The following is a 24,977-nucleotide window of genomic DNA, read 5'->3' as shown; positions in this document are numbered from 1 at the left end:
GCTTATTCCAATTATGTGTTATATTATTATGTCACGTGTATTGTGAAGCGCTATGTACGTGGATGGCGCTATATAAATCAAGACATGCATACATACATAAATACAGTCTGGTTCTCTGTGAGATGAAGCTCCAGTGTTTCCTACTAGTGCTTGTCCACCATTCTATTAGTTATTTGCCAAAACATGATTCTTGGACAGTAGTCTTCAGATTCAACTGTTGCCCTTTTCAGTGGTTCAAAGTCTGTAGCTACCTGGAATTGCTTTAAGGCATATTCTTTTCACCCCAGACATAGCACTTATTTGGAACTGCTTAATGCAACGATAGGAGCGTTATTATTACACATGAACCGAGATCATTCTTATCTCTTACCACTTACCTTTACTAATTTATTGTTGTGGTCATCCATCATAAGAATGTCATCATCCAATTTCTTTATCTTGGCCTCAGCTGTCACTTTCTCCAGCTGCAATTTTTGCCTGGCAGCTTCTTCTTCTTCTAGTTGTTCTTCCAGGTCCTTTTTTAAAATAAAACAGTAATTTAAAAGCACGGGCCATAAAAGATTCTCTAAAACGTGTATATTTTTTATGCAATTAAAAGAATAGGTTTCAGAAGACACAGATATTCCACAAGTACATATTTTTCTGGTAACGTTTTCCAAAAGGATCGACAAAGATGTCTTTTTTTCCAATTGACTTCCTCTGTATGCTTTTCATAAATAATATCAGATTAGGGGGCTTATGCAGAGAGGAACGTTATTTCATGTGAAAACGGCAGGAAAATAGCCACAGAATTGGAGCAAGTTATGGTCGTATGCTGAAAGCTGCGTTACCTCATTTTTCTGATGAGATTCAAAATTGCCAAGTTTTTCTGGCTAGATTGAACTCGCTATAATATAGGGCAGAATGGCGAGTTGCAGTGCATCTATGCTACCTGCATACCACCCTATTTTAACATGGCGAATTTAAAATCTCGCCACGTGTTTGGCAATTTTTAAAGTAAAGAAACCTGCTGTGGCGAATTTTATGAATCTCTCCATGTTCTCTGCAGGACAAGCTTCTCTGGTACGTATTTTCACCAAAATATGGCGCTATTTCCCTTCTCTATCCTCTCTGCATAAGCCCCTAGATTCCATGTTTAAGCTTTATAAAATGTTGTAGTTGGGTACTGAAGATGGATTTTTGTGATTCAGAATTCTTTATGGACTCTGAATGTCATTCAAAATCCATTTTGTTGGCTATAATCCATTTTGTTTCCCCAGACTCTATTTTGTAATGTTAGTTTCATAGTGTGAGGAAGTTTGTGGAATGTCAGAAAAAAACACATTTAAGGAAAACCACTGATTTGTAGGAAAGTTAGAACAAGTGAATTATTCATAGAACATCTTGGGTACAAAATGGAGCCTATCAAGGATATAGGCTTGATGCGCAGACTTTTCCAAGGATGAGAATATGTTATAGTTTAATTGTATTAGTTACACTAACATAGCCCTGCATAGCTTAATCTGTAGTGGAAGAAAGTATTATATGAATCTGTTTTTAGAGTTGATGCGTCAGAACGAACGATACCATCAAGGGATCAAGAATGCGTTACCACCACTCTCCGCCCATAGTACGTTTTAGGTTGGCCTGTACCTGTAGATGAAGCTTTATAGTTATGTTGCCTTACGATAAGTAAATGAACTGCCGAGAGATCTGTTTTCAGATATTTCATTGGATATTGGATAGGGAGTAACACACAATTACAAATAAAGGAACAAGTATTTTCAGGCTCATGTAAAAAAAAACTGACCTACAAATCCCAGTTCTAATTCCCTAGATGACAACCGTTGTATCTCTAACTTTGAGATATGAAGGAGACAGAGTGAATGAGGATGAACTTGGTGCGTCGTTTAGTACCTGCATTTGTTGCAACATCTTCTTCTTCTCTCCTTGCAGCTGTTGTCCACGGTCCTCTTCCTCCTCAATCCTGGCCTCCATCTCATGAAGGATCTCCTCCAGCTCTTGTTTCTTGGCTTGTAAACGTATTCTCATCTCTTCTGCCTCAGCAAACAACTCTGTCTCGGCCTGAAGCTGCTCCTGGAGGAGATTCTTCTCTTCGCTCAGCTAAACGAAGCAATACAAATAAGTACATGAACTATTTCTAGGCAGACACCTCTGCCAGGTCGAAAATGATTCTGCATCACTTTTGATTTGTGTGGGCTAAAGGATACCTGGGTATGTTTCAGCTCTAGCTCACGCAATTCCCCCTCTGCTTTTTGTTGCCTCTCGCTAACTCTTATGAGCTCATCATCCTTGGCTTGCATCTCTTCTTCTTGCCGAGTTACTTGCAGCAACGGCTTCACCTATAGAAAAATCTTGGATTAGTTGGCGTACTGGAAAGGCTTGCAGAGTAACACATTGCATCGCCCATGTTGCCTAATTTGGGGGAACAGACATTTTGTAACAATCACTGGTAAACAGGCATTAACCAAGCATACCAAAAACAGGAGATCAAGTAAGTGCAAAAAAAGATAATTTAATGACTAAAGAGTCATCCAAGCATCCAACGTTTCGGTGCAAAGCACCTTCATCAGAGATGCACCGAAACGTTGAATGCTTGGATGACTCTTTAGTCATTAAATTTAAAAAAAAATTGGATTTACTTGAGCTCCTATATTTTGTGTGCTTGGCTTCTCTCTATCTACTAGTCTTGTTTCTTGACCAAAATATTTTTGCCTTAGCACCCAGGGTTACCACGTATTACCCTCTTAGACCCCTGCTACGGGCATCCCAAGTTGCTGGTCCCGAGACTCCTTTTTGTGTAACAACCACAGGTAAAATAAATGTTAATGGTAGGACTGGTTAAGTGTGGTAACAATGTAGCAGTGCTGTGCATTAACACATCATCGTTGTGCATACACACAGAATCAGTGCAGCAGTATATATAAGGAAGACCGAGATGTGTGGGAAACTGCTAGTGTTGGTGGATGCAAACATTCACACACGACTAGAAGATTTTCTTGCACTGTACATACTGTACAATTACTAATATGTTTCAGTAAAGCCACTACAGGTCTGATTTTAAATCATGGCTTTTTTGGGGGGGGGTTGAGGGGGAACACTTACTTTGGTGAACAGTCTCCACCACTGCCAGTTTCTGAGCTTCAGATAAGCAGCGCAGTTCCTCTGAATAACTTTCATTGCAGTTAACTGCGCCTGCCTCTTGGCAAAGGCCCTGTGAATGTAAACCACCATCATTAACCAGGTCTCTCCATATATTTCCAATGTTAAGTTGACATGTGCACAACTTAGAAAGTGAAAGTGCATGTCAAAAATGTTCATTCTCCAATGAAAAATATGTCAATGTATTTCTTATAAAATATGCATCCTATTGCTGGAGACTAAAGGTGGAGTGATACTAAAGCACACACGTTCCGAATGTCAACGCACTGCAGACTGCAGGGGAATAATGAAATGGTTAAGGAAAGAGCACAGAGCTGATATAACCTGTAAAAATGGGGCCCAGGTATGTGTATTGTTTTTTTAAACCGCCAAAAAGCTACTTTGAAGTCCTTTTTTTTAAATGTATTTTTTATATTGAAGTTATCTTCTGTATAACTTTGTAAGCTTTGTTCTGTAGTATCGCTAACTCCGCTTCATGACATCACACGCCTCTGGTCCAGCGCTCTGACTAATCCCAGTGCATTCTTGTTAGTTAATTTAGTTTATCTTTAACTGTTCATGCAATGTCTTTACATATAATGTATAACCCTGTTTACCTAATGTACCCATGTATTTGTAACCGTGTATCTGTCATCATTACTCTGTGCCAAGGACATACTGGAAACGAGAGGTAACTCTCAATGTATTACTTCCTGGTAACACATTGTATAAATAAGTAATAGTCTTGTAATGCTACAGATAATGGAATGTGGAAAACCAGAACTGGACTCATAATGGACATTACTTTTTGGTGGGCAATACTGCATCCACACCAAAGGTAAGATACAAATGCACACTGATAGTAGCCATATTGGTCACGGAGAAGTACATTTTTGTGGCATGTCTTCATGATGAACTCTGTTAAAATGTATTTATAACCTGCTTCAACTCTAAAAGAATCTTAAGTGCATTATGATGGTGACTGTATGAGTTGTCTAGGGCAGGGGCGGCCAACTCCAGTCCTCGAGGGTCACCAGCAAGTCAGGTTTTCTGGATGTCCCTGCTTCAGCACAGGTGGCTCAATCAGTAGCTCAGTCTTCTGCTCCTGCTGGTGGCCCTTGAGGACCGGAGTTGCAGCTGGCTAAATGGTGGACTATGATTTCATGGCGGCCGTTTCACTTTGTTACGTACTTTCTTGCAAGGAAACCACGACTTTGAGCCTGGAAAGCAATAATGATATCTGTGATCTTCAAGTCCCGCTCCTCCTCCAGATGTGCCAAGACCCCGGTCCTGAAGAAAATTTTACTTTGTCCAACCCTGAACAAGTTTGGGTCAAGTTCTAGAGCTTTGATCTGGAACAACGAGAGAACATTTGTAGATGCACCTGGATTTCCCAGGATGTGAAAAGGTATCTTTCAAAACTAGTCATTTCCACCACGAACTCAATATCAGGTAGAGTGGCCAGTAATAAGCATGTCACTGGTCCCTGTGGCAAAGCAGGAGTTATTGTATCAGCTGTGTCAAGCACCGGTATTGCTTCTTGCATGATTGGGAGACATATTATTGATCTGCTATCACCACTACAAATAAGTACATTTGTTTTCAGATACAAGGTCACATGGAGGAGTTGTCTGGTGGCCTAAACACTTTTAAGGAGGTTGAAGTTTCTTTGGTCAACTATTGTACCTGTGTTGAAGACACCAGAAACTCCTTGTAAGATCTCTGGGTTTTATAAGGAAAATGATTACCGAAAGGTAGTATTTAAGATTAAACATTTCTGCATCATTTTAATATTTGTTGAATAAACTACCCAAACCTGCAAAACAATCGTATATAAAAACAAAATGTACCAATATAGCAATAAAATACAAGATATTTAACATTTGTGTTGTTTTGAATCCTTACCATGAGAACACTGGCCTGTTTGCCATCCATAAAACCTTTGGGGATCGAACCTGCGGCGAGGATTTCATATCTGCAAGTGAAGGTGAAAACCATCACACTGAATCTGACGCTCCAACATTCTTATCCAGCTGAGTGTACAATGAGCAATTTACTCATTACACTTATTCCTCGATGTTGGTGCTAGTCAAGTTTTAGAGTGTTTAGCGTGTATCTCCTACACTGAGTCTGTATAATAAAACAGCCTTCAGCTATGGAGATTACCTTAAAACAACTCAGTGAAGTATATTCACTAAAGTGAATGAATATTAAGCTCACTTGTATTGACACAACTCTTCTTGCTTGGAAAATTACAAATAACAGTCTTTGAATAAGGTGGCACTTTTTTAATGTTCCAGTTGGATAATTATTCTTTTTTTAATAGCCAAACGTGTCAAATTTGAATTTATGTCTGATTTTTTTGTCTCTGTTTTTAAGCTTTATTTAATGTTTTATACTTTCCAGTATTTACATAGAATTTGAAAATATAGTACGTGTGACAATGGCATTTTGAGGAATACAATGGTACCCATTCTGCTTCCATTTTATCAGCCCTAAGTTCCGTCTTAAAAAGGATCTGTAATGATAAAGGACTGCTTGCTTAATGACAACATTTGAAGAACAGAAGATGATTCATGATTGTCCAACGTAAATGGTAGTGTGACACAAGTAGCTAATAACTGATATCATCTACCATCTTTGTGTCTTTGCCGTCACATCGTAGTAATGAGACTCAAAGGTAATTGTCTTACCGCTGGCGGAATTCCTGGAACACAATTCTGTTAGGAAATCCCTGGCGGCAAATTCGGATCCCTTCCAAGACCCCGTTGCACCGGAGCTGTTCTAGCACCAGGTGAGCATCAAGTTTACCTGACTGCAGAGACAGGGATAACATTGGAAATGACTCTGATGTATGTGTGTGTGTGTGTATATATATATATATATATATATATATATATATATATATATATATATATATATATATATATATATATATATATACGTATATACAGTGGTTGACAAATCACCAAAAAATCTACTCGCCACATAAAAAAATCTACTCGCCACCTAGTACCAAACGTGTGCTGCTTGGGCCAATATTTACTCGCCCGGGGGTTAAATCCACTCGCCCGGGGCGAGCAAATGTATAGGTTTGTCGAACACTGTATATATATATAATATATCGAGATGACACAACTTGCTCCATGGTGGGATTCAAAAATTGTATTTGATCAAAACATATCAATTTCTTAAAGGTAAAATTCATATCAGCCCTGGTGGACTTTATTGGTGCCAAGAGAAAGGATAACAGTAGCAACTGTGCAAATCACGTGCTGCCACTAGCAGAGCAGACCTGATGAAGCACCTCCGAAGTGACAGGACATTGACACTCATTTTAACTTCAATGAACTTCAGTTCATGCTGCTCATCTGTAAACTTGGATACATGTCCCCCAAACTGAAAATGTTTCTTTCTGATGCAAACTATTGCTATAAAGATTAGTGCTCAAACCTCCCAGTTGAAGGCAGTTAGAGCCACATGCTTTTGCTTAAGGCAGGGGTGCGCAAACTTTTCCGTCTGCTCCCACCTGCCTGCTCTCCCCTCTGCTCGTGCACTCCCCCCCCCTTACCATGGCCCCACGATGTCAGGTGACCCCGGGGCGTGATTTGATGCCGCGTTACCATAGCAACACGCCGTTGGAAGCCACCGGAGACCAGGTAAAGGAAGTTACAGAGGCCTTGTGCGCGCTCCCCGGCATTTAATTTAAATGCCTTGGAGAAGAGTGCAGGGCCTGAAGCACTGCGCCCTTCTCCCCCCCAGAAAAACTTGCGCACCCAAGTTTGCGCACCTTTGCCTTAAGACACCTTCTGGCTCCAGATGACCCCTTATTAACTAATCAGGGGAATTGGCCGTTCGGTGACTTGCTGTCTTATGGAATAACACTGCTTAATAAATATGGGTCTTTCCTCTGTTGCTCGACTGCTAAAACTCTGACTCAGGCCCTCATTCTGTCCCGTCTTGATTACTGTAACCTCCTGCTGTCCGGCCTTCCTGCCTCTCACCTGTCTCCCCTACAATCTATCCTAAACACTGCTACCAGAATCACTCTACTCTTTCCTAAATCTGTCTCAGCATCTCCCCTCCTGAAATCCCTCTCCTTGCTTCCGATCAAATCCTGCATCTCACACTCCATTCTTCTCCTCACTTTTAAAGCTTTACACTCTTCTGCCCCTCCTTACATCTCAGCCCTAATTTCTCGCTATGCACCACCCCGACTCTTGCGTTCTTCTCAAGGATGTCTTCTTTCTACCCCCTTTGTATCTAAAGCCCTCTCCCGCCTTAAACCTTTTTCACTGACTGCCCCACACCTCTGGAATGCCCTTCCCCTCAGTACCCGACTAGCACCCTCTCTATCCACCTTAAGACACACTTGCTTAAAGAAGCATATGAATAGTACTGTGGATATTCTGAACACGATACATAAAGCTTGGCCCCCTGCAGACGCACTTACCAGAACTCCCTCCTACTGTCTCTGTACGTTCTACCTACCTACCAATTAGACTGTAAGCTCCTCGGGGCAGGGACTCCTCTTCCGAAATGTTACTTTTATGTCTAAAGCACTTATTCCCATGATCTGTTATTTATATTATCTGTTATTTATTTGATTACCACATGTATTACTACTGTGAAGCGCTATGTACATTAATGGCGCTATATAAATAAAGACATACAATACAATACAATACAATGGGTCTAACTGTGGGATCCTGACTTATATAGTGAGACTTTAGGAGCTATATGTATGTTAAATGTGTAAAAGGGCAATGAGAAGAGTAAATTGTCACAATTTCAGAAATACTCTTAGTAAAGGTTTCAGTAATATACTGTACAGTTCAGTTGAACGTTTTCCAAAATGTGCACTTACCCGTTTTTCATGATTCGGAATAATACAGCGGACAAAGTTGGGACTTGTGTTCCGCAGAGTGGTCATCAGTTTGGTCAACTGCTCCTTGTATAGTTGCCCAACAGTACGGAACATGCCTTTTTTGGTTTTTGAAGCACTGGGGAGAGAACTTTCTGTCATTTTTGCCATCTGATCCAGTCCAACAATCCGATCCACTAGAGGAATAAACAGGCATTTATTAGATGTTAGATAATATAATGATGGTATGTGATTGAAGTCATTTAGGGTTCCTCATATACACAAATAAAACATTATTGATCAATATTATTTAAAGCCAAGACCTACGGTCAATGTATTTTAATATAGATCATCAGTGAATACATTTGACAACCTTTATATTCAACGCGTGTAGTAATCTGCACACTTATTTGATATGTGTATCCAAGACAGTGAACAATGAAACTGAAAATACACGTTCTATGACAGACATACTTTATATGTTACAACTAGCAGGTGAGTGGCTAAATTTTTGTTTGCATAATTATCAGAAAGGATCATTTGAACATTGCTGGCATGTGAGAAATGCTTGTGTTTCTGGCATTCAAATTGGAGCATTGCATTAAAGGCAAGTAACGGTGCCTATAAATCATCATTAATCAGTTTCAGGGACATGGCCGTTTCTATACTTTCATACCATCTTTCCACAAGTCTGCAACAAATTTATCTGATGACTGGTTCAATAGAGATGTCACATTGTCATTCAGTGGATCCATGTTCTTGGTTAGCCAAGCACTGGCATTATAATCCACCTTTTGGAAACAAAGAATGTGATACTTATGTCAGTGTCTTCCAAGTTACACTGGACATTCATGATATGTGTGTTCTAAACCAGCTGAGATGCAGTACCTTTCCTGCATAGTGAACTAAAGTAAAAATGGTTTTATCCTTTAGTTGTTTGGGTCTGTGGAATTTTGCGTGGTTTCCTTGTTCTTGGCACAACTTCTCCACAAAAGAGACGTCGGTGGCTTTAGGGAACCAGCACTCTTCATCCAGGAGAGCCAGGACACCAGGTGGGTTATTCTGCAACGTGATACAGAATATCAGTACTGCCAGCCCAATAAACATTACTTAGCTATTTGTCTTTGCAGAAAAATAAAGCTATATATTATGGGTCCATTTACACACCCAACATGCTAGAAAACCTATTTATAAGTTCTTGCTAAGTGCAGTGAAGAGTTAAATCCCCCCATGCAGCAGCTAGCTGGTTGCTAAAACGAGGTCCAGTTCCCACCAGGTGGTAAGCTGTCTAGTGAGACACAGTGTGCAAGATTAATCCTTTGGTGGTTTTATAAAATGTACACTGTAAATGTTATTAACTGAATGTCCTTCCTAAACCCCACAATGTCACTTACAGGCCTCTCAATAAGCTCAATACAAGGCTGTAGATCAAGACCAAAGTCAATGAAGTTCCACTCAATCCCTTCCCTCTGGTATTCTTCTTGCTCCAGGATGAACATGGTGTGGTTGAACAACTGCTGAAGCTTCTCATTGGTGTAGTTAATACATAGTTGTTCAAATGAGTTGACCTAAAATGATGCAAACAATGTCACTTTCATGTAAATATAATAGAGAGATCTAACACCCGACAAAACGTTGACATGTAAAGAATCCAAATTAAATACGAGGATAGGATGAATTTCATTTTCCTTGTCTAAAATAATAATCAAGCTGTATTAGTCTAATCCAATATATAGGAAAGAAAGGAAGCTGGCGCACTGAAAAATGCTCGGGAACCCGACTAATGAAAAAATGTAATGTAGCTTTATTCGATCATAGACAGTTTAAAAACATGGACAAGACAAAAAACCTCCCACACGTTTCACAGCGCTAAGATGCTTTGTCAAGAACTCCTTAGTGATGTGAAACGCGTGGGAGATTTTTTTCCTTTTTGGACAATGTCTTGTTTGTGTTTTTAAACTGTCTACGATCGAATAAAGCTACATTATATTTTTTCATTTGTTGGGATCCCGAGCATTTTTTTCAGAACAACGCTTGCAGTGCTCCGACTTCCTTTCTTACCTGTCATTCGCTGTTCGGATTGGAAGCATGCTTACGGAGACAGACGAACCCTCACGGAATACGAGAGAGCTCATACCACGACCAGCAGAGTAAGCGGAGACTGCCAGCACCGGAGATCCCAAAAAGGACGAACACAGGAGGTAAGAATATACATCTGCCCTTCCTTCACCGTGTGTCCAGGTTATGTGCGCTCTATCTAAAGAGGTTTTGTAGTTTCTAGTCTCCATGAAGCTAACTTCAGCATCGGTTACACATTGAGCTGCACCCAGCCACATCTCACTCACTCTAGAGCACAGGACAGTCATGACTACTTTTTATCCCAAAATTTTATCCATGCTACTTGCCTCAAATATTTCAAAGCCAGCAATGTCAAGGATACCGAGGAAAGAGGCTCCTTGTCTCTTCGTTTTGTCTAGAGCTTTGTTGACACGGCTGAGCAGCCACAGGAAGAGGCGTTCATATGTTGCTTTCGCTAAGGCCTCAATGGCAAAGTCGGCCTGTGCACAGGGGAAAGAAAAGTCAAAAGCCATTCAACGTGGGGGGGGGGGGAAATCACAACATCTTGAAGGGTGATGAGTCGATTCCTATATTTGTTAATGGTGTTTATTTTTTATATTTGATCTTTCAACTTGCTTTACCGGCTGTTATTATTACTATATCAGATAGAGGCCCCTCGTTCTGAATAAACAAGTATTTTTCTTATGTTGCACTTTCCTAGGATAGTGAGAGCCTCTAAGGCCTTGCCCCCGCTGCATGCTGCAGCGTCCGCTGTGGCGGACGCTGCGCTCACCAGAGCCCTGCCCGCAACGGCGCCGGGCCCGCTGCGAGGGGGGGCCGCAGCGCTCGCGCGAGAGCTACTCCTGCTCTCAATAGAATTGAGAGCAGGAACTCGCGTCGAGCGGCTAGGCACGCCCCCCGGCGGTTCAGCCAATGAGGGCGAACCTGCCGGGTGACGTCATGGCCGCGCCCCCGTCACTCCTCCGGCACGCCCCCCCTGGTCTCTGCTCCTGCAGTGAGCTGCAGACTGGGGAATCGCCGGAACGCGCAGCCGAAAGCGCGGGCGCGCATTAGATCGCCGTGACCGGGGCCTTAGCCTTACGCTGTGTGTGTGGGACATTGCACTCTCGTCCCAAACACTTATCTCACACTCTTGAAGAACTTTGGCTGCTCCTGTATTTTTTGATAATGTTGTGAGTTGGGTTTTCAGAGTGACCAAGATCAAGTGGTAGCTTTAGGGTTTTGTGATGGGATTATGTAATTTGTGATGCCATATGTAATGTCATCAGTTATGTCATTGCTGATGTCATATGTGACGTCATTTGTGAATTGTATCCAAACATAGACAAAAACCTGCTCCTTGATCTCAGGAACCATCATGCAAAATTTGGTTACGAAATCTGAAGAGGCGTCCAAATGCACAGCGTACAGACAGACAGCTTTCCAAAATATATGTAGTAGATTAGGAGCTGCCTGTTGCTGTTTGAAGTAGATCAGATTAATAGGAAATCCCTCGGTAGAATTACCTGTTCTTTGGTCTGGGCTTTTTGTACAAGGTCTCGTCCAACCTTGATACGAGGAGTGAGAATGGCTCTTGTAAAATCTGTCACATTGATTCCCATGAGGTGACACACCTTTTGAGCAGCTTAAACATAAAATATATTGTTACTTGAAACAATAACTTATCATATTCATCATGTTTTACATTGTCTCACTCAAAATATTGGAAAAAATATTTTACGCTATTGGGAAATTACTGCTATTTAGGGTCAGAGCTGCCGACACTGGGGCAGAGCCGGGAAATATGCCAGTTCCGGCATCACTGGTGGACTCAGTTGGCCAAAACTTGAAGTTCGGCCTATTCCCCCACCCCTCTCCCCCCTCCCTCCCCCCCGGCCTGCCCCCCGCCCCCCGCAGGTACTGAGGGCTTGCACATAATGATTCAGCACCCAGGCATAGTGGGGGCTTGCAACCTTATTGGCAACAAACTTACCAGTGTCATCGGGCATAGACGCTTGGTCTGTATTCCTTTCTTTCTTGAAGACAATGTTACCAAGTTGTAGAACAGAGGAAATCACCTTCATCATGGCTGTAATATTGCAACAAAAAAAACTGTTATTGAGCCATTTTTGCTATAAAGCATAATTTAGTATTCTGTATTTACCATAAATATACAGAAGGAAAGCTCTGCCTATCCTTGAAATGCCGACTATTGACTGTGTAATTTAATACATTGTTTTACACACACACACACAGACACAGACACACACACACAAAATTATATCATTATATATATCATTATATATTATTAATTATTTTGATTCTAATTACTTTCTGATTGATATGGTGTATAATCTTCAATTTCCTTTCATGGATCTGAGAGAAATAATGGCTAAGAAACTTCAGTCTTAATTCCACCTTTTCACAAGTGTTTATTTTGAATACTACACCATATGTTTTATTTTATTTTTCAAAACTTCCCAGCTATATTTGCTTATAAGGGTGAGGAACAACTTAACAGCAGAAAAGACCAACATTTTGAGCTATTACTATGATTTTTGCCCAAAGCCCTCTTCGTTGAGTTTAAAACACCCTGGACTAATAGTAAAGACATTTCTTATAGTTAGCAGCCTTAGGCTGCGCTTATAGTACCGGCGACGCGCCGGTCACTGGAAAATCAAATAGAGATGACTTCCAGCGATCGCGACGAATCTGTTGCTCCGTCACGTCACGCTTACTATAAGCGCACGCGACGGCGGCAATGCGTTTGTTTTGCCGCGACGTCGAGTCGCTGTCGCCGGCATTATAAGCGCAGCCTAACCTGTTTGAGACAGGGGGGGCTGCAATGCATCGTATTACAATTGCATGCTCCTCAAGCAGGTAAAGTGTTAAAAATCCTTGTTTTCAATCCGGCTCCCTGAATTGGATGTTACCGTGCTGATTTTCGTGGCACGGTTTGGCTGTGCTGTGAATTTTAACACTTGGAATATAACAAATGCCATCAATGATATGAAGGATGAGCGCTTTCAATTCACATGATTCGTTTTAATTGATGTTTTTTTCAGATGACACCGATGACTTCAAAGAGAAATTAGTGTAATTTAATGCACAAGTAGCAATCTTTCTTCCTAGCTTCAATCATAAGCGCTTTTGCAAGCTTCAGAGTAGCTGACCCCTGGCTTTAAATGGTCATTAATGTAAGTGATCTGGCACAATTGGATATTATTTCTAATATATTGTCATATTAGCGCAATTGTTGAAATTCATATGGAAACATATAAACCCAAGGCAATCGCAGACTGTTCAAAGTGTGTGTCATTTCTGCCCCAAATCAACACATCACATGAAACAGCGGTCAGTCACAAGCACTAGCCTACAGTCGAAAATCTAATGATTTCTTAACAATTTCAGTTTTAAGGGTTGATGCTGTATCTAAGACTTTATGGCTGCTATCTACTCTCCCAGAATCCTTTGCTTGCCTCATTCTCATTGTTTATTGGTCACAAGTGAGGGCTGTTACATTATCAGACTGGAATTAAAGCTTCATCCAATTCTATTCTGCCATGTTGGTTTATGCCAGGCAGTGAGGTTTTCAGACCAACTTTATCCCAGCTCCAAGGAAATGTAGGATAGCTCTTCGGGTATGTGGAGGGAAGACCAAAACAGTAGAGGGGCCGCATCTTTAAATAATAAAAACTCCCCACGCAACAAAATATTGTATATTTATAGTAATAAATCTGAATGACCAAAGAAAGGCAGAGTATTGTATTTGGCTTTACTACATAAATATTCAGAATTCAGCTATATACTGTAGTCAAATTTGAAATTCAGTAAGCTACAGTAATTGCTAGCTTGAAAAGCAACAGTTCATAACCACTTGCAAGCAATTTATGTGGCAATAACGCCCCACAGGAGTTGCGTATACATCCAACTCTAAGGGATTTTCTGATATGTTTAGTTCCAAGATAAGAAACATTGGGATAAATGTATTAAAGTCCTTACATAGCTGTTCATCTTCATTGAATCCCATAATCTCCATGGCTTCCAATGTCTCCAGGAACATGTCAGTGTCATCTTGAGAAGGAATAGGCACATAGCCGTGGGATAAAAAGGTGTAATTTCCAAAGCCCTCGAGCAGCAATTCCTCTGAAAACACAAAGGCAGGACACACATTACAATGCTGCACTAGGTAGGGAGATACCATTATATTACTGGGTAAAGTGGCCACATGTGAGAAAGGAGCAGACTAAGGCCTTGACCCCGCTGTCTACTACAGACAATGTGACAATGGCGCCGGGCCCGCTGTGAGGGGGGGCCGCAGCGCTGGGGTGAGAGTTGCTCCTGCTCTCAATAGAATTGAGAGCAGGACTCACGCCGAGCGATACGGCATGCCCCCCGGCGGTTCAGCCAATGAGGACGAACCTGCCGGGTGACGTCATGGCCGCGCCCCTGTCACTCGCCCGCCACGCCCCCCCCCCCGGTCTCTCTTCCTGCAGGGAATCGGCTGCACGCGCCGCCTATCTCGCGGGCGCGCATTGCACCGGAGTTGCCGGGGCCTTAGCCTTACACTTGAAGTGCGGTCGTCCTGATGGAGACTCTATACCAGGGGCGGCCAACTCCAGTCCTCAAGGGCCACCAACAGGTGAGGTTTTAATGATTTCCCTGCTTCAGCACAGGTGGCTCAATAAGTGGCTTAATGACTGAGGCACTGATTGAGCCAGCTGTGCTGAAGCAGGGATATCCCTAATACCTGGCCTGTTGGTGGCCCTTGACAACTGGAGTTGGTGGCCCCTGCTCTATGTCAACTGCATGTAATTTTTGGCAACCTTACTATATCTACCTGTGTAAGCTTATCTGGGCAAAGGTTACTTGTACCTCTGTTACTCTACTATGTACAGCACTTGGAGACCTACCACCAATGTACCAATTATAACAATTGGTACTAATACTGACACCAATCATAAGCAATGGTAAAAGGGGTGTATACAGTAGTGGTACTGTGCTTACATTAAAACGTTGGCATAGAGCTCTTTGGAGTGTGTTTTGGAGGGAAGAAATACTATACTAAAATTGAGTCTTTCTGAAATCCACTTTCTTTTTAATGGAAGTGGTTCTGTAAGTGTATGAATATAAAAAGTAGCAGTACTACTGGTCTGTAAATAATAACAGTAGTGGTCTTACTTCACCCCTTGCACCATCATACTTCGACTGTGTATCTTTATCACATACTTACTGCATGTTAGGTTCAGGGGGGTATAGCTTGCCTGTTCAGTGAACCACATAATGCTAACAGTTTGCATATAGATATAGTGTACAGTGCATAGATATGGTTGTTCCTGTGACTAAAAATGTAGTATGTTTGTAGGTGTATGTCAAGAACATATGTTACCTTTCCATGCAGGCTTGGAACCAGTGATCATATAGTAGAATATATGGAAGGTCCTCTCGTCTCTTGCTTGGCGGATAGCACGCGATTTTTCCAGCAAATCTATTTTGTTAGAGTTGCTAAAGAACCAAACGGTTTGGGGGCACAAAGCAAGGGATCTGAGATCCCAGGAGGAAAACTGGATATTTCACCGCTGTTTACACAAAGAGAACAGTTGCCAAATCCTAACAGCCCTTATATGGATTGCACTATTATTACCTAAAGCGCGTCTGAGACCTTGCGTTGTAATCCATCTGTGAACGAGTTCCAATATTTAGGGGCAGGAATAACTCACTAAATTGTACAATAGGAGGCCTGTCCTTACACGTTTCCATCTGACTTCCTACACCACGGCAGTCTAGATGAGTGTGGCTTGAAAACCAATCCAGTAATGAACCTTTCTCGGGGGTTAGTGGTATTCCTTGGAATATTTGTAGATCGGAGTCTCATTAAAATAATTAAGGGCCATTTTTTCTAAGTGGTGCTGTGTCATAAGACCCCTTATGGCCCATTCATGTAAATTCATATTTAACAGAGACTTACAGTTTAATTGGGAGCTATTTCCCTATCTTTTCTATTCATTTCTTTACAGTCTTGAGATTTATTGCAGGATGTGATACTTTGTAATAGAGAAACAGAACCCGAGAGTCCTTCACAGATGAAATTATAGGGGATTACCAACAAACTGGTACTTTGCTATTTCTTTAGAATACGGTAAATTTATTCAAAATTCAGTGAAGACTTTTTCAATAGTGCTATAAAAGGATGACTACATATGTATGCCATCAAGACAAAAATGTAGTTTATGTTCAAATTAATCCCTTTTCTTTAAATCGAGCTTTTACATACAGAGCTTTTACATACAGAGCTTTTACATACAGAGCTTTTACATACAGAGCTTTTACATACAGAGCTTTTACATTCTGACAGCTCTTTTCTTCACTGACAGTAATTTCATGAAAAGACCTGTGAGGTCTTTTCTACAATATATATATATATATACTAAGACATGCAGATGAGCATACAGTTGTATTTACATTTATATATATATACTAGCTGATATACCCGGCGTTGCCCGGGATTTAATTTTCCCGCTCACCCCCCTTCACTGCTCCGGTTCCCCCCCTCCCCCTTCACAGCTGCATCCCCTCCGCCCCCCACGTTCACATGTCCGATTTCCCCCCCCCCCCTTCACATCTCTAATTCCCCCCCTCCCCCGCCTTCATAGCACGGCGGCAGCGGGTCACTGAGGGGGCGGCCGGGAGGGCTGGGATCCCCCCCCCTTTACAGCTAGCCGGCGGCTCCCTGGGTGGGCAGGAGGGTTGTAATTCCTCCCCCCCCCCTTCAGAGCTTAGCGGCGGTGGCTCACCTTTGGTTAGGAATTTCCTCCCCCCCTCCACTTCAGAGCTCGGCGGCAGCAGCAGCTCACTGGGGGGGCAGGCGGAAGGGTTGTGATTTCCCCCCCCCCTTTCAGAGCTGTACAGTGGCGGATCACTGGGGGGGCAGGCGGGAGGGTTGTGTGGCGGCGGCCCACTGCGGGTATCTCTGCGGCGGCTGACTTTGGGTGCGGTGTGTGACAGGGGGGGTGGAGGCAGCCGATTTACTGTGGGGCGGGGTTTTCGCTGCGGTGGCGGGTGGGAGCAAGGTCATCAACAGAAAGCATGGGGCCCAGGACAAATGAAAGGAGCAGGGCGGCCGCACACCCCCCCCCCCCCAACCCATAGCGCACCTACCAGGGTAAAATAGTTATAGCGCACAACTTTAACTTAACTGTTTTCTTATTGTCATACAGAAAAAAAGATTACAATGCAACATGTTCAGTGGTTGACAAATCACCAAAAAATCTACTCGCCACACAAAAAAATCTACACGCAACCTAGTACCAAACGTGTGCTGCTTGGGCCAATATTTACTCGCCCGGGGGTTAAATCCACTCGCCCGGGGCGAGCAAATGTATAGGTTTGTCGAACACTGAACATGTTTATTTTTATATTTACCACAAAAGACAGGTGACTGAGTGGGTGGGTGACAGTGAGTGAGTGGGTGGGTGACAATGAGTGAGTGGGTGGGTGACAGTGAGTGAGTGGGTGGGTGACAGTGAGTGAGTGGGTGGGTGACAGTGAGTGAGTGGGTGAGTGACAGTGAGTGAGTGGGTGGGTGAGCTGAAAGGCAGAGGGGAAAGGCAGGAGGGGGGGGGTGAAAGACAGAAGGGGGGGGATGAAAGGCAGGAGGGGGTGGGGATGAAAGGCAGGAGGGGGGGATGAAAGGCAGGAGGGGGGTGAAAGGCAGGAAGGGGGGAGGGGGTGAAAGGCAAGAGGGGGGCGGGAGGGGGTGAAAGGCAGGAGGGGGGGAGGGAGGGGGTGAAAGGCAGGAGGGGGGAGGGAGGGGGTGAAAGGCAGGAGGGGGAGTGGTAGGGGGTGAAAGGCAGGAGGGGGAGAGGTAGGGGGTGAAAGGCAGGAGGGGGAGAGGGAGGGGGTGAAAGGCAGGAGGGGGGCCGGGAGGGGGTGAAAGGCAGGAGGGGAGGGGCATCGGAAGTGCACGCATGTCACCCCCCGGCCACGCATCACCCTCCCCTCTGTCTGCAGGGGGGAGTCGGTGAAGGGAGAGACGGAGAGAGCCAGAGGAGTGCTCTCGGTAATGGGGAGCCGGAGGAGCGCTCTCGGTAATGGGGAGTTGGAGGAGCGCTCTCGGTAATGGGGAGCCGGAGGAGCGCTCTCAGTAATGGGGAGCCGGGGGAGCGGCCTGGGTGGGGGGGAGAGAGTGGGGAAGCGCCGGGGAAGGGAGAGCGCGATGGAGAGAGCCGGAGGAGTGCTCTCGGGGATGGGGAGCGGCCTGGGGGGGGGGATTGGTTAGGGGGGGGGGGGAGCTGGAGAGAGCTTGCTCTGGGGTTGGAGGGGGAATTGGGAGAGCGGGCTTAAAGGCGTGCAGTGTGTGTGAGGCTGTGGGGAGATGAGCATTGTGTGATGGTATCCAGTGGGCCAGGCCGCGGGGTGAGTGGCCTGGTGGTGGTGCGTGTGTCTTCCCCCCCCCTCCAGGTGTGGGCGGATGAGTGTGGCAGTTGAGCCAATGAGAGGCGTGCGGGGGCGGGTCCGGGCCATGGACCAATCTGATTGGTCAGAGGGTGAGTGGCAGACCAACTGACCAATCAGATTGGCCTTTGGGACAGGACATACAACGGTTTCAAAAATATATAGCTATAGATAGATATATATATATATATACATATATATATACACAAATACATACATATATTATTTTTTTAAACAAAATATTTAGTGGGTTTTATTGTATACAGGAAATACAAATATATACAATCAATCAACATACACAACATAGTATGTCAACTGATAAGACACAGTAATAGAAAATAAGAAAAAAAAGTGGAAACTGAGGAACAAAAGAAAGAGGGGTATGGCTATTCGCAGTTAAAGGGACAATCTCTTCTAGAAGCAAAGTGAACTAATTCCAGTGACATATTTAAGGAGTCTCACCTGGGTAATTGACACCTTTTTAACTCAAACCTGACGCATAAGTATTTTAAATTATTTTTGTTATGTTAGTCTTGGGAGGGGGTTTGATTTCCTTTTGTGTGATGTCACTGTGTGAAGTGATGTCACTGTGTGATCAGCGGGCGCTTGTACAGCCGGAGTCCCCCCTCCCAACCATCCCTTATCTGTATTGGTTCCCTGATGAGGACAGGACGGGATAAGGGGAAAGGAAACACTTGATTGACAAACACTTCCCCATTCAGAGGCCCCTAAGAAATTCAACTGGGCGACACTGTGGGACTGCACCTTTAAGTTAGCAAAGCAGGTTAATAGCACAGACCAATTTTCTGAACTGAGGTTTGAGAATATAGGAAAACCACCAGTGCCCCCCTCCCCCCCCCAACTCCCCTGCCCCCCACCCCCAACTCCCCTGCCCCCCACCCCCCAAAGTCTTTGGAATCTAGGAAGAGTGTCCCTTAATAATACTGGACATTTTTCAGTGAGCACAATATGAGTGAGATGGGATTGTATTTGGGAGTAACCCAGGAGGAGACGGATTCTTCCAAGTGCCAACGATGAGTCTAATATCCTCTCCGAAGAACTCTTTATCTCTTTCTTGGATCGTTCAAACTTAATGCCTTGTACCGCTGTCCCTTTTTGGCAGTGAAGGGGTTATGCAAGACGGGCAGCCAAAGAAACAGAGAGTTGAATGTCTCTATAAACATTGTCTGCATTTCCCTGCGTTTGTATCGCTCCCTCTGATAGATATTTGCCTTACTTAGACATGCACTCACATCTGTTTATCTTGCTCACTGCCCGAGCTCCTACATCATTCCGAGCACTTCACTGAAAAGGATACAGGTTTCTATGTTGGCTCCCACAATGTAGCCAGTCACATCAAAGTTGATACGGATGAATTTACCCTGGAGAAGTAAAAACCAGGGTTTAAGTGGTTAGTTACAGTAACACTTATTTGTACAGAATATTGAATTGATAAAATATTCAGAAGTACAGTATTTTGGAGTATTTGAGTTCATGTGAGGTTACTTGGTTGACCCACAGAAAGAGGAAGCAGATATGGGGAGAAATTGGCACCTGCAGATATTATAACACACCAATTCAATTATAATGTGTGGCAAATTACTCCTCTGTCCTAACTCATTCTTCTTCTCCATGTAACAACTCCCCTTACTGTGTCTCTTACTGATGCAAATGATGCAAATGCAGACAAAACTGACCCAGAATGCCTTTATACATGAAAAGGAACACCTACAGAACAGAAAAAACAGAGGCCTTGTTATCTTGTCCCTCTTAGCATCAAAGTACTAAAGTACCTTACTTACATTTTTCTCTATATTCCTCTCGCTGAGATTTGAGGAGTGTAAATAGAATCCCATGCTATAATAAGACGCTATAATAACACACTGTAATAACACGCTGTAATAACACGCTGTAATAACACGCTAAAATAACACGCTGTAATGACACGCTGTAATGACACGCTGTAATGACACGCTGTAATGACACGCTGCAATGACACGCTGCAATGACACGCTATAATGACACGCTATAATAAGACACGCTATAATAAGACGATGTAATAACACGCTGCAATAACACACTAAAATGACACGCTGTAATGACACGATGTAATAACACGCTGTAATGACACGCTGTAATGACACGCTATAATGACACGCTATAATGACACGCTATAATGACACGCTATAATAACACGCATTCAATTATTTCTCGATTTTGGGCCACACCTAGTGAGCGGTTCTCAGTTGTAAAGCACCCCACTGAGGTCAATAGGCTGTAGGGTGTCTTCCAGCGTACCACTGTTTGGTAATATAGCCCGGTAATCTGCATCAATAAATCTACTTCCCTGACATTGCAATAACTAGAAAATGGCGCACTGTGTCAATGGAAATTTTCTTGCCTTGATACACACACCCTATAAATCTGTATTCAATATTTGCTCATTTAATTCATCGGACGGTTGGATTTTAGCTTCCCAAACCACGTAAGCACCCGCTATATGTCTTTGTTACTTACAAATCTTGAAGAGTTGTCATTCTTCACAGTTTTGGCGTTACCGAAAGCTTCGAGGATGGGATTAGCCTGAAGAAGCTGCTTTTCCAGCTCACCCTAGAATTCATATCAACCAATGTTATCCTCAATTATCAACCAGTGGGAAGACGGCAGCACATATTAGCATAACATATGATGCAGGTACATATGTCTAAACGCCATGTTAATTGTTTTTTGGCGTCCGATTTCTCCTTTTGAATTGGCTTGTTTATATGCTACAGTAGTTCAATGCAATTAAGGGCTCTGGTGTAGCATGAAGTCTGCAGCGACTATATTACAATACTGTAATGTCTCATAGATCAAAGACCCAAAGCAGTACCTGTTTAGCATCATTACTGAGACTGAGATTAGCCCAGGCTCCGACCCAAAGTGAATGTCACTCACAGACTTTGCTTCTTGGCAAAAATGTACATACTGTACAAACATTTTTTTTTTAGGATCCCCTTGAATCTGGTACCTTGTTTGTAGCATAAAGCAGGATGATAAAAGTACTGTGTAGCATAGAACTTCAAAGCAGCTCTGCATTAAGCATTTCATGGCCTGAAAGGGTTGCAATGCATCGGACAACACTGGCTTCTATACCAGGGGTTCTCAACTCCAGTCCTCAAGCCCCCCCCCCCCCCAACCCCCAACAGGTCAGGGTTTCAGGATATCCCAGCTTCAGCAGAGGTGGCTCAATGAAAGACTGAGCCTCTGATTGAGTCACCTGTGCTGAAGCAGGGATATCTGGAAAACCTGACCTCTTGGGGGTTGGGGTCTTGAGGACTGGAGTTGTGCACCCCTGCACTGTAGCACTGAAGGGGCAAATAGAGTTAAATGCAGCAGCATTTACCCTGCAAATGAAAATCAATGGAGTTCTTGCAAATGATGTAATGAACGTGGCATGCAAATTCGCACTGGGAGTTGTCATTGGCATTAGATAATTACACAGCACGCCATGCAGCTAGAGTACATTAACATGGACTATCTCCTGCAAAACAAACTCATGGAGAACTGCTAACATGTTGCATTCAGTTAGTGATGGATTGGATGGAATGTCTCATTATTCCTACCCTGCAGCACTAATATAAAGCAAAGTAATGCATGATGAGATTAAATAGCCATTAATGTTTCTCCTGCGTTCTTTTGTATCAACATATGATGCAGCTAAGTAGTTGCTTGCTCCAGCTTAAGAATTTGTAGAGATCAAACAGTTACTGAAGCATATGCACACAGTTATTGCTCATTAAGCTTGAGATATTAGGGGAGATTAAAGGGCAATTGACCCATATTTGATTTTCCAAAATAACCTCAATCTATTGCCAATTTTCTCTAAAAATAAATAAATCTTGTCTTGTAGTTACTTTATATATGTTTGAGAAAATGTAAAATAATTAATGATGGGACATTTTAAAAATGCCTGTTCCTTTTGATCAAGAGTCCGCATGGGAACAAGGGGGATATTGTTGGGGGCAGATCTAGGGGTTTTGTCCGATTTCATATGTAGCTCAATGTAGCTCAACTGGCATTTCCAACATTTCCATGGTTTGAGAGGAGGACAATCGTTTGGTAATCATTGTTATTTCAAATGATTTAACTGGGCCAACTTAATATCATTATCTACATTTTTCATTTTTTTCCTTCAGATATTGAATGCAACCTTAATGCAAGTAATTGCAAGTTAATTAAGTGGTCTTTACTTCCAGAATGTATGTGTAACATTATATCATGGGCCTTTGTGAACTTTCTTAGTCTCTGGCTCATTACAATGTAATACCCAGGGAGTGGACACGGTCCCTGCTGGTACTTTTAGACGAACAAGTATTACCGCAAACGGGAAAACATGCATCCATGCAGCTTAAAATAGTTATATGAGAACACACTGTTGTAATAAATATCTGTAGGAAACATGCATTTTTAGATTAACCAGTGCACATTCCACTTCTATTTCACAGCAATCCCAAGAAGTTCAACGTCATGAACTTATCAGGTTCCAAATTCAGGCAGATTGACTCTTTCAGGATCTTCTGAAAATTTCAATTATGGATATCTAACACACACACACACAAATAAAAAGTAGTATGAGGTTTGGCTGGTAGATCAGTGGTTCTCATCCATCCTCTACAATACATCACTGGTGCTCAACTCCAGTTCTCAAGATCCCCCACTGATTGAGCCACCTGTGCTGAAGCTGGGATATCCTTTAAACCTGACCGGTTGGGGGGTCTTGAGGACTGGAGTTGAGCACCCCTGATCGACATGGTGGTGATAAGGTAAAATAGTTTTGAGACTGGCCCAAAATATGGGGCAGTGAATTACGCCAGGCTTGGCATTGGGTGTCCTTTAAATTTGCAAATAGCCTGTTTTCCTTTGGGAAATGTACCCGTAATAATTAAAAAGAAGCCATAATGTACACCTCTGTGTCCATTAACACCAGTAACAAAGCCTTCAACAGGTCAAACTGGGCTCCAAAAAAAAGTGGTTGAGAACCAATGTTCTAGATTAGTCAAAGCTCATCAGTTTTCACACCAATAGGATAAATGTGTCATAAACGAGTGCTATTGTTGCATTTCCCCTTGTGATACAACATGATTGATGTTTTCCACCACCACCGGTATTCCGTATGTGCAACAATAGCATGCAGGTCTCCACTCTGTGCTTCACACGCACACTGCACAATCTAAGTTACTCACGTAGGCAAAAGACGGGCCTTGCTGTAGTAGAATAATGTTGTGAAAAAAATGTCAGAATTATCTTTAACACAAACATACATTTTGCCTCTATTTTCACATACCGTACATAAAACAAACAGGAGGTAAGGGTGGAGTACAGAGTTGTTATTATAACTTTGGTTCATTTGACTGGTGATGCACAAATATGTATTTGTTAGTTGTTGTAATATATTGTATTATCTATAGTAACATCTAGAACCACACCTTAAAAACAATTGTATAACATTTTCCAATTTACGAGTATTAAGTGGTGGCTTAAGTACATTGAGGATCTTTTACCACTTATGGATGGTTGACTATAATATTATTGGGATGTGTATATTTATGCCACAATATCCATAAAATGACAATACTAAATACACAGCCTTCCTACTATTCATGTAGATATAGATAAGGTATATGTTTTAGAGCATACGGCTATACCCTCAGATCTGTTATTAAATTGAGAGATAAATAAACATCAGAAAAATAGAGCAGAAAATAGAAAACAGATAGTAATTTTTGTACCACTTCTTAGAGACAATAAGTTTATTTGCCATAGTCTTCCAAAAGCAAAACCAATACAAAAATAGTATTTGGTTTGTCTATCCTATATTGTATGAGCAATGTATTTTCAGGAGTCATACCATTGTTTAAATCAATGTTGAGCACTGTAGCAGGGACAAGCCTGTTCCCGGTTTGCAGAGGGACACTAGGTCTGAAGTGTGTTCCTGCGTTATCGTATGTATATAGACTTTTGTTGGCTGGAGCTCTATTTTTTGTTGCAGAACTTTGACTGAGGAAAAGCTGTATTTTGTGTTGCTGACTTTCGGCTGAATAAAAGCTGTATTTTGTGTTGCTGACCTTCGGCTGAATAAAAGCTGTATTTTGTGTTGCTGACCTTCGACTGAATAAAAGCTGTATTTTGTGTTGCTGACCTTCGGCTGAATAAAAGCTGTATTTTGTGTTGCTGACCTTCGGCTGAATAAAAGCTGTATTTTGTGTTGCTGACCTTCGGCTGAATAAAAGCTGTATTTTGTGTTGCTGACCTTCGGCTGAATAAAAGCCTACATCTACTTTTTCAAACGCATGTCTCCTGTCATTACCTCTGCAAGTCTCACCATACAAGCACCTTATACCATTTTGCACTACAGTATCTTGGTCTTTAAAGAGTAGAAGAAACAGACCCCAGCGCTTTAGCGCAAATGGCAAGGGAC

The 24,977-nt window shown here is 42.6% G+C and overlaps 1 protein-coding gene across 3 annotated transcripts in view; it reads right to left on the bottom strand.

The window, feature by feature from the left end:
- Positions 1-24,977, bottom strand: part of MYH11 (myosin heavy chain 11) — an 86,265-nt gene that overhangs the window by 22,041 nt on the left and 39,247 nt on the right. For 2 of the 3 annotated variants that reach the window (XM_075566095.1, XM_075566097.1), the window contains exons 6-24: positions 23,743-23,763; positions 21,035-21,127; positions 19,836-19,899; positions 15,453-15,551; positions 14,066-14,209; positions 12,057-12,152; positions 11,590-11,708; positions 10,411-10,563; positions 9,400-9,573; positions 8,894-9,067; positions 8,682-8,796; positions 8,009-8,202; positions 5,835-5,956; positions 5,047-5,116; positions 4,333-4,493; positions 3,106-3,214; positions 2,211-2,342; positions 1,897-2,103; positions 378-515 (exon numbers count right to left, since the gene is read on the bottom strand). In XM_075566095.1, coding sequence (XP_075422210.1) covers positions 378-515; positions 1,897-2,103; positions 2,211-2,342; positions 3,106-3,214; positions 4,333-4,493; positions 5,047-5,116; positions 5,835-5,956; positions 8,009-8,202; positions 8,682-8,796; positions 8,894-9,067; positions 9,400-9,573; positions 10,411-10,563; positions 11,590-11,708; positions 12,057-12,152; positions 14,066-14,209; positions 15,453-15,551; positions 19,836-19,899; positions 21,035-21,127; positions 23,743-23,763 — 2,385 coding nt within the window. The remainder of the gene's footprint in view (positions 1-377; positions 516-1,896; positions 2,104-2,210; positions 2,343-3,105; positions 3,215-4,332; positions 4,494-5,046; positions 5,117-5,834; positions 5,957-8,008; positions 8,203-8,681; positions 8,797-8,893; positions 9,068-9,399; positions 9,574-10,410; positions 10,564-11,589; positions 11,709-12,056; positions 12,153-14,065; positions 14,210-15,452; positions 15,552-19,835; positions 19,900-21,034; positions 21,128-23,742; positions 23,764-24,977) is intronic. The other variant, XM_075566096.1, reaches the window with a different exon arrangement.

This window comes from Ascaphus truei, chromosome 11, assembly GCF_040206685.1.
Source record: "Ascaphus truei isolate aAscTru1 chromosome 11, aAscTru1.hap1, whole genome shotgun sequence".
In the NCBI taxonomy this organism is placed as follows: domain Eukaryota; kingdom Metazoa; phylum Chordata; class Amphibia; order Anura; family Ascaphidae; genus Ascaphus; species Ascaphus truei.
Note: the sequence above shows the minus strand (reverse complement) of the source record. Positions and strands in the feature narration are given on the sequence as shown.